Below are 12,409 nucleotides of genomic sequence, written 5' to 3'. Positions count from 1 at the left end.
CTAATCAGCAGCAGGAAGATGCTTGCCTTGCTGGAGAAACTTAAGGCCACATGACTCAAAATCAGAGGTCTCAACCTAATATGTTCTATTTCCATGTCCTTCCCAAATATCCTCTCAAATACAGTACAAAATTAAGGACTGCTTGAATTATAAGATGTTTCTCTGAAAGTCTGGCACAAACTCCTGTGCAGGAGGGTAACAATCAAATTTGTGGCTTTGATCCCAGTAGCTAAAATAATTTTAATTTGTTTTTTAAGTGCCAGGAATTGTTAGCAATCACTGACATTTTCATGAAGTTAAAGAATCCTTGGTGGCAGAAGTCAGAGAAAGAAATAAAACCACTTGAATTAAGAAAAACAGGAAAGGCTCCAGCATGAAGAAAACACTGAAAAATAATAAAGTTACAAGGTCAGCCCTTAAAATAGGCCAGTTGTGCTTCTCTTTATTCCTGCTTTAAGCAGTGGCCAGACTTTCCATTTCCCCCTCCCTCCCTTAAGTCCCCAAAAATACTCAGGGCAGCCAGGGAAAGTCTGAGAGGCCTGAGAACAGTAACACCCAGGTATCAGACGATAACCTAATTTGAAACTTATGCTTTCAAAGGCACAAAGGTGTCTGATGATCCAGCTGAAATAAAATCCTCGAGCACAGGAGCAGCAGACAGTGCAGGAAGCGACGCAGGCGCTAAACAAAGTCACGCATTGTCAGAAAAGGGAAAAAACTGATCTGACGTGACGAGTCAAGACAAGTGACAAAAGTTTTGCTGAAAAAGGATCAGTAGGAAATTAAAATCATGACAGCATTTCTGTTCAAAATACACAAGACAATAGAATCCTTTTATCACAAAGTCCCATTTTCTCCTCCGGTTTTATTCTAACCAAAATTGCAATTTGCACATCACAATGCAGCGAAAGGATCCACGACTTTCATTCCCATTCTATGTAAATAATTTACTGCAAAAGGCTGGCTTTTATCAGTCAACTTCTGCATTCTGCAGTTTTTATTTTTGAATCCTTAAGAATCACTAACAACTTGTAAGTTATCTAAACAGGTCTGAAAACCAGAAAAATCTTTGTGAGAAGGTTTTAGAAGGACGATATCCCCTTGAAGTCATGCTGCCTTCATTTCATTTGCTATATGCAGCAAATAAAGCCAGATAGCTAAAGAAGCTAAAGCAATACATTTTCACAATGCTGAATTTTTTTAGTTAGTTTTACTAGTTCCTCACTATTACTTGCAAAGAAACCGGAGGCAGTATCTTTATAAAACTTATCTTCTGATTTGCTTCTTCAGGTACAGCCAGGTTCCAGCTGGTTTATTTATTTCAAAGGATATAACACTTAAAAAGACCTCAACAAACAAAACCATGAAAGTCTATCACAAGCCCTCCCCTAAAAATCAAAACAAACACATTTAATCCATTTCCTCCATTCCCCCCTTTCAGTTGCCATTAAGTTTCTTAAAAAATAGCAAGAGTTGAGGGGTTTCTTTTCCCAAAGACATGAATTATTATTAGAAGTTAGGTACTAGTCTCCTAGAGAAGATAAAAGAGTGTCTCCTCTGTTTCTGTAGTCTCTGGATCCCAGCTATGTGATTTGGTTTCTGCCACGAATAAAGTTTTACTACGGCACATCATTACATTGATTTTTTTTTCCCCCAAGTGCTGCAAATTAAATGAAGCTCTTCAGTGAAAGTCTATTTAACTTCCCATTTAAAAAAAAAAAACTTCCTCATTAAATCCTTTCTTGCTGGATTTCACTGGAAATTATGGTTTTGATTATGATACAACTTCTTCAGAAAAGGTAAAGATACAGTTGTCTTCCCAATTACAGCTTTATCAGCATGCCTTCGAGAAAAGTTATTTTTCTGTCTAATGGCAAGATTTAAACCAGGCACATTTTCTGTGCACTTTTTTTTTGTTCCTGTCTCCTATTTTCCTTTTCTTCTTTGAAACCTGCCTCTCCTATTGGCTCTTTCCCAATGCCTTTCTTCTGGCTGCATCTCAAGCTTGGCTGCTTTTCTCATTTTGTCCGTTTCTCCTGTTGCCTCTCCCTTGCTGAGCTGCTGCAGATGTGAAGGCTCATTCTCACAAAAGCAATCAGAGTCTAACTCAGAGCACACTGCAAAGACAGCTAAAGGATGCCTGTGAATATCAGCAACCAGGCAGAGTGAGCAGCCAGGAGCAAAACCTCCACAGTCTGGTAGGGCTCTAACTCTCCAAACTGGTGACTACACAGTACCTGTTTGTTGAGGAGGGGTGGTTTCCTAACCAAGTGTACTGGAAAAGCTCTGTTGAAAAGATCATTGCTGCTTTTAAATCATCAGTGCAGCTGCTGGAACGAGGAGCAGTTGGTCTGTGAGGTTAAACTAGATCTGGGGAAAGGCAGAAAGGCTTAAAAACAGCAACAGCGAGACCTGTGTTACCGAAATGGGAAAGTGGATATCCCAGGATCCTTCTAAAGCCCATCACACACTGATTTACAAAGGAGGATCAGCTTTGTTAAACCGAGATTGGTCTGAGATCCAAGACTTGCTACATTCAGTTCTGGACCACAGCCACAGAAAGCACTGCGAGACTGAGGGGGCAGTGGCAATTTTAAAATCTGATCTATCTCCCACTGGAGCTTGACACTAATGCTTTATGTCACCCTGATGCTTAAGGCTTTATACAATTACAGTTCTAGCACTAGTAGATCCTAGACACAAAATCTGTTGCTTTGATTAGCACCTTGCTTCACCACCCCCCCCAATTCTCATCAATTCGAATGTGATTTTCAGCATGAAAAAACTAGAGATGTGTTCAGATGATGTGTAATTTGACAGCTGGGTTTCCACGCTTCCAGGTGGCTGGAAGCATCAGGTTTTGGTAGGAAACAGGTCCTAACATCACATCAACAGCAAAGAGGGGAAAAGGCAGGACTGTAAGAAGATCAGCAATTTTATGCTTTGATCTGACAGGGAAATAAAATGCTCTGACAGAAAAGGCTACAAATAAATCTGAATTTGTAAACCGTGCCAAGAACTTGTCCTGACTCAATGATCAGAAATACAACGGCAGTGCTTGAGCCCACATTACCAGGAATGAAAGACAACAACATTTCATGCCTGGTAAAAACGACATTTGTTTCCAGATCGTCTTTAAGGGAAAGAAGCTGAACCTCTGGGAAGTAAGAGTGAAGTGATAGGAGGACAGAAAAAAATGAAGCTGGAACTGAAGAGGAAGTGTGACTCCCTAACAGCTACCCCTTTTCCTCACAAAATATCTAAAGTAGTGTGAAGAGAGTCTCATGCCTTCTCCCTCAAATCCTGCTAATGTGCTGCAGCACAGTTACAGTGTAAGAGAGAAATAAGGCTCTAATACAAATACCACAGGCTATGATCAGTATTGCACAAAACAAAGATGTTTTCTTCAGTCTCCTGGTCAGAAAAACAGGGGTGGGCTGCCTGTGACTTCAAAAAGTCAGAAAAAGAGAGCAGTTGACACAGTGTGGTTATTTCAAAAAAACATAAATCATTATTATTATTATTTAAAATGAAGTAGTAACAAGAGGCAGCAAGCACAGGCAGAAATTCATCCCAGGAAGCTTAAAAATAAGGTCACCACGGCACAGGTAGGATTTATACCTCCTCTTTCTTTGTTTTAATCATGGAAAATGATACATATTCTTAAGGCATCAGGACTCAGGGCTCTCAACATTATCACAAAATGTAATAGTGATTATTATTAGCTATGGAAAAGTATCTGGGCTTTCTCAGCTGGCCTAGTTTCAGCACGTACTGTTTTGCTTCAAATGCAATCAACAAATTCTAAGAAGTTGATTTATTATTGCAAAATGTATGTTCCCTTGCATTAAAGCACAAGAAATAAAGCATGACCATCATGTTTTGCAACTAATTTATTTTTTTCTCCTTTTTTAATCTGTCTTACAAGTTTACCATGACATTTTAGTGACAACAGTGCTAAACTAACTCAAAAAACAAAAAGAGACTAATTAAAAATAGGCAGACAGCAAACATCATGATACATTGGCATAAAATTATCCCTTCAGTGTCCTTTGTAAAAATACTGCTAAAACCCCAACATTTTCCATGGCAATACTGAGTCAGATTGTTTTATAATATACAGAATTATATATGCAGATCCTCACAGTGCAAGCATTTGGTTAGTGCTTGCACTCCATATTTAAGCAAGAACATTTTCTGCCTTCTTGGAACAAAACTTGTACCACTGAACTGAACTTCTGACTGACAGAAACTATAGATCTTGAAAACTTATTTGCCTTCCTCCCTTTCCCACATCTTCAGGAATCACTCCAAGCTCTTTCAGCATTTCTTACGACTGAGTACATGTGAAGGAAATGGCTCCTCTTAGACTGGAAGGACCTTCTGCTCTTATGGATTCTCTGGCAAAGATAATTAAGGCATTGCTTGGGCTGCTGGGCAGACTGAATACTCTGAACCACCACCAGTTCCAGAGTAAGTGGAAATAAGAAGCTGGTTACATGTGCAGAACTAAAGGACTTTTGGGAAGGAGGGCAGCAACACCTACTGGCCACGGTGCAGACTGAACACTGTTTTGGTTTGGTTTTTAAATTAACAAGATATAAATAAAGCGTTTTCTTACTAAAGTCATGGTTACATTACTACTAAAATATATCAGCACTAGTAATTTCTGAATCCTATCAATAAATTAATATTTACAACATGAGCTGAGCTTCAATACAAAACGGGACATAACAAGTCTTCCTGACAATTCCTTTAAGTGACTGAATAATTTACTTTACACACTCCAATGTGCACAGCCTTCCTTCATTGCTAATTATTGCCTACTCAAAGCAACTCAAATGTTATGGACTGCACAATATGAGCAGCAGTATGGTTTTCTTCCTACTCTATGAAGTATTGCAAAGTGTTTAAACAGCTGCTGCAATTCTTATTTTTCAAATGCATTCCTTTAACCTGCAAAAGTAAGTTTTTCTTCAAAATTTTACTTGGAATAACATAAAATAAAACATAAACAACAGAGTTTCTTGATTCATCTCACTCCTTTCAAAAACAAACAGTGGGGCACAAAATACAAACGGCATTTTCAGAAAACACTTAATTCAAAATTAAAATGCCCTCAACTGTATTTTAAATCGACTACAACAAATCTGCATTCAGCAGTTGTATTTAATGCTTGCTTTAAATTTTCATTTAAAAAAATATTGTATTCATTTTTTGAAGTTGTGTCTATACGTCCTCTGATACACTAGCCTTAGGCATCAGAAGTTTTCCTGGTTCTCATCCAACTTTGGAAATAATATCTTCTTGCTTCAGGTGTTAAGAGGATTCATACATTATTTATAAGGACTGCTAAAATCTAACTCCTGGATCTAACTTGCAAGAGAAAGAGTATAAAAAGTCACATATACAAAAAAAAAAAAGCACAACTGTCCCCATTTCAATTTTTAGCCTCTCTTTGTTTGTAGTGTATTGCCAGGTTGAGTCTGGAACACTCATCTCTCCCACCTCATGTTCAGATATTTCTCTGCAGCTGCTTTGAGCCTTGCTAGATTTGACTTTTCTTGCATATTTGAGAGTATGAAAAAAAAAACAACAACCCCAACTGGAACACTGTTGGGCAACTCGTTACATTTCAAAGATGCTGGATTTCTCTGACAGAATGGTGTTTGTTTATCTCCCAAAAAATCAGGCTAAAGAAAGAAGCCAGAACAGGGTGCTAAAATCCCTATTCACTTCTCAATGTCCTCTTCCTTTGTACTCCTCTCTTATAAATGTTGTCTGCATATATGATATTTATATTTTGTTTGCCTCTTCCTGGTTTAAGAGAGTTCATCATTAGATTTTAAAACAATCCACTGAACAAACTTCACATGGGGGAGCCTTTAGGATCTCCTTCACAATTTAAGGAAACATTTATGTTTTGAACAGCAGTTCCATTTCCTGGGTTGTATTAAGGCAAGAGACACTGAAAGACTATTGATCTATAAAATGTAGCTAAAGGAAACAGAACAGTAAGCTTCTACAGAGCCTCAGAATACTCACCAGCATGAGTAAGTCCTCACATTGTTACTGGAATGAGTAAATTTGTTCACTAAACCCACTGTACCTGACAGCCTTTATACCTCAGATACCTGTTCCTGACTACAATTCCACTTAGTCTAACTGGAGCACACAGCAACTGCAGCCATCCAGATGAAGAGGATGCTTGAAAGCCTGAACACACACTTCCTACAGCTCGATAAATCCCTGGAATGCTGCCCCATGCAATCCCTGTAGCAGCACAGCAGTGGATTTCCTTACCCAACAAGGTGTTGTCACTTATGTTCATCTTTACTTCGGGCAGAGTTTTTACACCTACTTCAATGTGCAGACTTTGAGACCTTAGTTCTTAAAAAAGAATAATATGCATAATGGAGCATGATATCCATTCTGTCCCCACAAAATTATAAATTAAATACCTTAAGCAGATTGGACCTGTTCTTTACACTCTTTTGGAAAACATATTATATTCTTTTGGAATTTTTTTCTACGAAATCCACAACCTTACATATATTTATTTCCATACGAAGTACAGTTGTGTGCTGTTCACTGTTCAAAGGGGAAGTTAGACTAGGTCATGTTTCTTAAAGCTTTAGATCTTATTAGCAATCAAGCGTCATGCAGCTGAAAAATAAAGAAAATAGTTTTGCTTTTTCCACTGCCACAGTTAAAATTCTCAGGCAAATTGCAGCTCAAACCTTAGTATAGTTGGTTTCACTGTTTCCTCAAGCCTTGCTTCTGTGGGTAAAGAAAGGGAAGGAGCAGCTGGAACAGTGATGATGAAACCCTAATCAATGTTAGCAAAGAGAATTAAGAGCAAATACAATGCTTCTAAACAACTCTTACTTCCGTATTTAAAGCTGAATTTAACTGGAAAATGAGGTTTTTTCTGTTTGTTTGGTTTGGGGTTTTTTGGTGAAATTTGTTCTAAGGAAGAACAAATAGCTGTCAGGAGCAGAGAATGCTCTGCCAGTCTCACCAGCCTTCCTTCTTCTACCTTTACCAAATCACAGAAGCTCTTGCAGTTTGTGTGGGAGGGAGGCTGACACAGAAAAGGTAAAGCAAAGCATTCGTTTCTGTCGCCTGAAAAAATTTAAATGCATTACAGAAACAGGTATTAACACGGTGAATTTTTGATATGAGGTAATCTTGAAGGAAAGCAAAAGAGTGGAACACGAACTTGCCACAGCACCACCACCTGCTTTGCAATCCTGTGTGTGAAACACCCCGTGGGTCCTTCCCGGGCCACTGCTTGAGGATGCACAGAAATGAGCAAACACAGGGCCCAAAACTTAAAGCAAAGGATTAATTTCGCACCTTCTTGAGAGGAGACAATGGGTGGCAGGTAATCAGGGATGTACTCCTTCCTCTCCTCTGCATCCTTACTTCCCGGCTGGGGAAACTGCAGGACATTGTTCTTGCTGACGGGAAACGAAGGGATTTGATGTGCAAAAGTGACAGGCTCGATGTTGTGGATGTAATCTTCCAGCTCGTGCAGGTTAACCCCCATAAGCTTGAAGGCATCACCTACGTCATCCAAAATTGGATCTGTGCGGCCATCTGGAACGAAAAAAACCAGCAGAAGAACAACATTTTTGCAAAAATTCAGATTAAAAAAATTGATCTGCGCTTAGAGGTTACAGTCCCGTGGCTCAACACCAGTAAGGGACATAAATTACTGCCCAACAGCTCTACCAGGTTTACTTTCAGAAGTGTTTGGTTTTGACCCATATGACTCTGTTTCAAATCATACCATTAAAAGAACTGCACCTCAGGGAGCAAATGGAGCAAAAATGAGGGAGCAGCAACAGGCAGCTTTACCTGGCAACAGCCAATTAACATCGTGCAATACCACTTAGAACAGTTTTCAATTTCTTAATGTAAATTCAAATTAACAAAACAAGCCCTTAATATGCAGAAAACGCCCCTTTATCAGTATATAACAGATCAAATGTCATTTTTCAACCTAGAAAACAAAAAATCTCATTTTGTTGAACTGACTGTAGTTTACAAAGGGGGAAAAAAAAAGGTGTCATGTATCTCTTGATAACAAGAATACTTCATATAGTATCTTTCCACCAGATGAAAACTACAGGCTTCTTAAGACTATGAGCCACTTCACCTATTTGTTAGATATACCTCCTGGATAAAAGAGGTATATTAAGTACTGGTCTGATAAGAAAACAATATTTTATACTAAACTTTAGGGATTAAGTTCCTGGGGTGCAACTTAAGTTTGACCCTACAGCAAAAAAATTCTTCCTTTCCTTACAAAACACACAGCAAAGCCTTAGTTGCCAGGTAGTTGGGATCTTTATTTCATATGATCTCCAAGTACCCCAGTTTCCCTGACCTGAGAGAGGAAAATCCCTCTGAAGGCCTCCGGAGGGAGAACTGGACACCTTCTGCTTTGGCAGCCAAGGCACTGCTTCAAGTCTCATCCTAACTTCACACAGTAACAGCAACACACACAAAAAAAAGAGATGCCTTAAACCCCAAACATGATTTTTAATTCCATAAAATGATACTGAATGATTACAATTCTGCAGAGTTGGCTTATGAAGATATTACATCCCTACATGATGATAAGCTGCGATTTACTTTAAAAAGTAATTATGGCAAAGCAGCCTGTGCCTATTGAAGGAACACAATGGCTATTGTGGAGCCCCAGCTTTGGAGAACAGGGGGGGATGCTCTTTTGTTTGTCCTTTAACCTAATCTCTTCTTGGTTTATCTTGAAGCTGAGCAGGCTGGTTCTCACATCACTGGATGAATTCAAACTCCCGGCCAACTCCCGCCTGCAGGTACATTTAGAGAATAAGAATTTCGTTCTAGAATTTCCCTTCTTAGTCTCGCAGCGAAGATAAGGATAATACTCAGATTATGGGCTTGATTCTCAGCTCTCCAACACTGGCCTCTTGTGTGACTCTGGGCAAGTTGCTTGTGTTTTAATTCTTTCCACAGCTAAAAGGAAGATCAGAGCAAGTTATCCCCGTCTGTATTTAGAATGTGAACTCTGCATGACCAGAACCATCTCGGAGTTTGTGTTTCTGTAATATTTGTTACAAGTGTAACACCAGTTTCCTCTGCACTCCAGGGACAGAGAAATGTGGAGACTTGCATAACTCATAATTACAGGAGGATATCACCCCTCTGGAGGAGTTATGAGATCCTATAGAGTTATTAGGTAAACAGAAGACTGCTTTATCCCTTAACAATTAAATTTATATAATTGACACAGAGAAGAAATTTTGTGTGGTCACTTTTAGATGCTCTTCAGGCTACGAAGATCCCTGTAAACTTACTGAATCATTTTAAAGGTGTCAAGACTCAACAGATACAAGTTTGACAAACAGGTAAAAAGAAAAACTTGGGAAAAACCTTTTCAAAGGTTTTTTCCTAGATCTGCACGCGATCTTTTCAACCTCCAGAACAGGGTACTGACGTGACTAGCAACTGATAAATGCTATAAAGGACTTCTTCCTACAAGTGCTTTTTAAGAACACATGGCAGAGAAGCAACTACTAAGTGTAGCCGAAGCATGGAAATATTTCACAACCCTATCAAGAAACAATTACATGTGTTAGAAAGGGGGTCCAAAAGGTAACAAAAAATAAAACCTGAAAAAGATTCAGTTTTCCCACAGCTTTGACATTTGCCTCCAAAGAGACAATGCCAAGCCATAAGACTGATTAAAAGTTAAAAAAAAAAAATGTTTAAACCTGCAACTGTCAGAGGGATGAAAATATGGAGCAATTAACCCTTCTTTTCAAGACAGAGTGTCCTTGGTGACAAAACTGTTTGAAAAAAGTTTCAGGTCTGTATCTGTACCTGCATTTAAAATCAAACTTAATTTAAAATCAATTGGAAATATACACAGCACAAAAATGCATTAAATGTAATGCCAGGTGATTCATCAAATAAAGGTTTTACACTTTATTCGAACAGTTTAGCATTCCTCTTCTCTCTCCAGTTTAATTTAAAAAAAAATCACTTCAATAGCAGAAGTCAGACACATGAAAGGGAATGCTGACAAACATGTAACACACTCTCTCCTGGTGTTTCATTCAGTTTTAGGCTTTTTTCTGAAGGTAAATGGTGCCCCAAAAAAGTTTAATCTGTGCCTACTGAACTTATCTCAATATTCTTCAAATATCAGCTTAAAAATTCAGATGCTGAAGGCTCCCAATGAAATAATTAATCCAGTGTCACACAGCAAGTCAGTGCCAGATCACAAGCAGCCTCAGAGCTTTGGTTTCCAGTCTCTTGCTGTTCCTTAGACCACAAGACTTTAAACACTATCTGTTGTTCAGGACTGGGAAGAGGTGGAAGGACACAGGAATAGCTCATCAAGCCAGTTACAACTCTTCCTTCCCCTGCAAACAGGGAACTAAGAAAATACCTCTCTCACAAGTTTTCAAGCTGCTCTATGTCCCTGAATGGGAACTGTGCTCCATAATTGGTAGAGCTGTGGCAGCAGCAGAGCTAAATTAAGACCATTTGGTCTCAAAACAGCTCACCAGAGAGCTGTAGGAACACCCCTGCAGCTCCCATACTGTCAGCTTCCCTGAGCATGAGAATGAACTCTGGGTGAGAAAACAGATCCCAAAGAAGTCCAGTACCACTTCCAGTACCAGGCAGAGCTGAGTATTTGGGTGGAAAGTCATGCAGCCCTCAACCCTGCTCACCATCACCTGCAGATGAACCTACCTGCCCACAAGGAAAACCAAATCAAACACAACAAGGATGGTGCACTAAACTCCCCTTCGGGTGAGGTTTTGGGTTCTGGGGAAAAGAAATTTTTTGAAGCTACTAAAATTTAGTTTTTTTTGCAGAAGTCAGGAGAATTTCTCCACCAAACAAGCTGGCCAGTGCTTAAAACATCCAAAGGCACTGTGAGGGGGTGTGGGAACCATCTTACTTTCCTTAAATTCATTCAGTCTCAGGAACAGCTGATTTCCTTTTGTCAAACTCACTCCCATCACCTCCTCCTTCCTGGCCCAAAGTTCATATGAATCAGTGAAAATTTAACGAGCGAGTAAGCACAGAGTAGAAGAGCTTTTAGTTTCATGCCAGGTTTCTCAAAGGAAGCAACTACAGTTCTGTAACAAATATAGTGAGAAAAATTAATGAGTCACCACCCATGCAATGTGTACACGGGTTATAAATAGCTCAGCATTCCCCCTCATGGCTGCTATAAAAGAGATTTTAAAAAATTTTATTTTAACCAGCAAATTATTAGGTAGAGCTCCTTGGCATTTTAATTACAGGCTCTATCACAGATTCCTTGTGCTCCAGCACATCACACAACCCTGCCACACATTAACTACATGTGTATCTACACCCAGCAGTCACTCCAGGATAACTGTTTCAGGGAGACAACACACTGCTTCCATCCAGCATCCACAAAAACAGCCAGGAGCATACACAGTGGGTTATTTAATAAGTATAGATGTCTTACTTGAGTGCACTTAAGTGGGAAAAACAGTGCTATTAATGTAGTTACGAGTCAGGCAAAAGCATCTTCTTGCTATTGCTGCTCAGAGTCTGCTCCTTCTCCCAGTAACCTCATAAATGTCAAGCAAAAAAACATGTTCACCCTCTTTATCAGTGGCCAGCAAGAAGTTAATTAGTTTAAAAACATCAACATTTAAGGCTATTAGGACATAAAGAAGTACAGTTGTTATAACAAATGTTATGGGCCTGGGGTAGATACTGGTTACCAAGTCATTCAGCACCAGCAGAGGGAATCAGCTCTTTTAAACTGATCATCAAAATCTAACACTTTGATAGAGATTGTTATTGTAGAGTGGTAAGACTGAAACGACTAAAAAAGAAAAAAAAAAAGAATAGAAATGAAAAAAAGATATGAGGTAAATCTGACATTTAATTAGAAAGAAATAAAAATTTTGCCAATGCCAGGTCAATTCTCTCCCTTGTGGTAATTACTAATGAAAATATTGGTCTGTTGTTTGCATTCTCCCAAGAAATTTGCTATAATTAAGTAAAGTTTTCCTTTACAGGAGGTTGTGCAGTGACACTGGAGTAGGTTTGGAGCCAGTTCTATCTCGGCAAAACATTTTGCAAGATCTGTAATTTTTCCCTCTAGTTATAATGTTGTGCTCACCAGATCAGAACCTGTCTTTAAGTAGAAATGCACAGTTGTATTATTAATATTAATCTCAATATAGTAATATTATCTATATTATGTATATATGCCTATATAATTAGTATTTAGTCCTGCAAGGAGCAGGAAGTTGGACTCAATGATCCTTATGGGTCCCTTCCAACACGAAATATTCTGTGATTCTATGATTACATAAAAATAATCTTCAGAAAAGTAGTCAAGCAATAAGAAGCCAAAGAC

The 12,409-nt window shown here is 38.8% G+C and overlaps 1 protein-coding gene across 1 annotated transcript in view; it reads right to left on the bottom strand.

Annotated features, from left to right (window-relative positions):
- The window catches only part of TAF3 (TATA-box binding protein associated factor 3), a 106,754-nt gene extending 99,152 nt beyond the window's left edge, over window positions 1-7,602 (bottom strand). Inside the window, exon 1 of the mRNA XM_008926884.3 lies at window positions 7,360-7,602. Within this exon, the coding sequence (XP_008925132.1) occupies window positions 7,360-7,552 (193 nt within the window). The 5' untranslated portion in view covers window positions 7,553-7,602. The remainder of the gene's footprint in view (window positions 1-7,359) is intronic.
- Between the last annotated feature and the right edge of the window lie 4,807 nt (window positions 7,603-12,409).

Source organism: Manacus vitellinus, unplaced genomic scaffold, assembly GCF_001715985.3.
Source record: "Manacus vitellinus isolate BGI_N305 unplaced genomic scaffold, ASM171598v3 scaffold_65_pilon, whole genome shotgun sequence".
NCBI lineage: Eukaryota > Metazoa > Chordata > Aves > Passeriformes > Pipridae > Manacus > Manacus vitellinus.
Note: the sequence above shows the minus strand (reverse complement) of the source record. Positions and strands in the feature narration are given on the sequence as shown.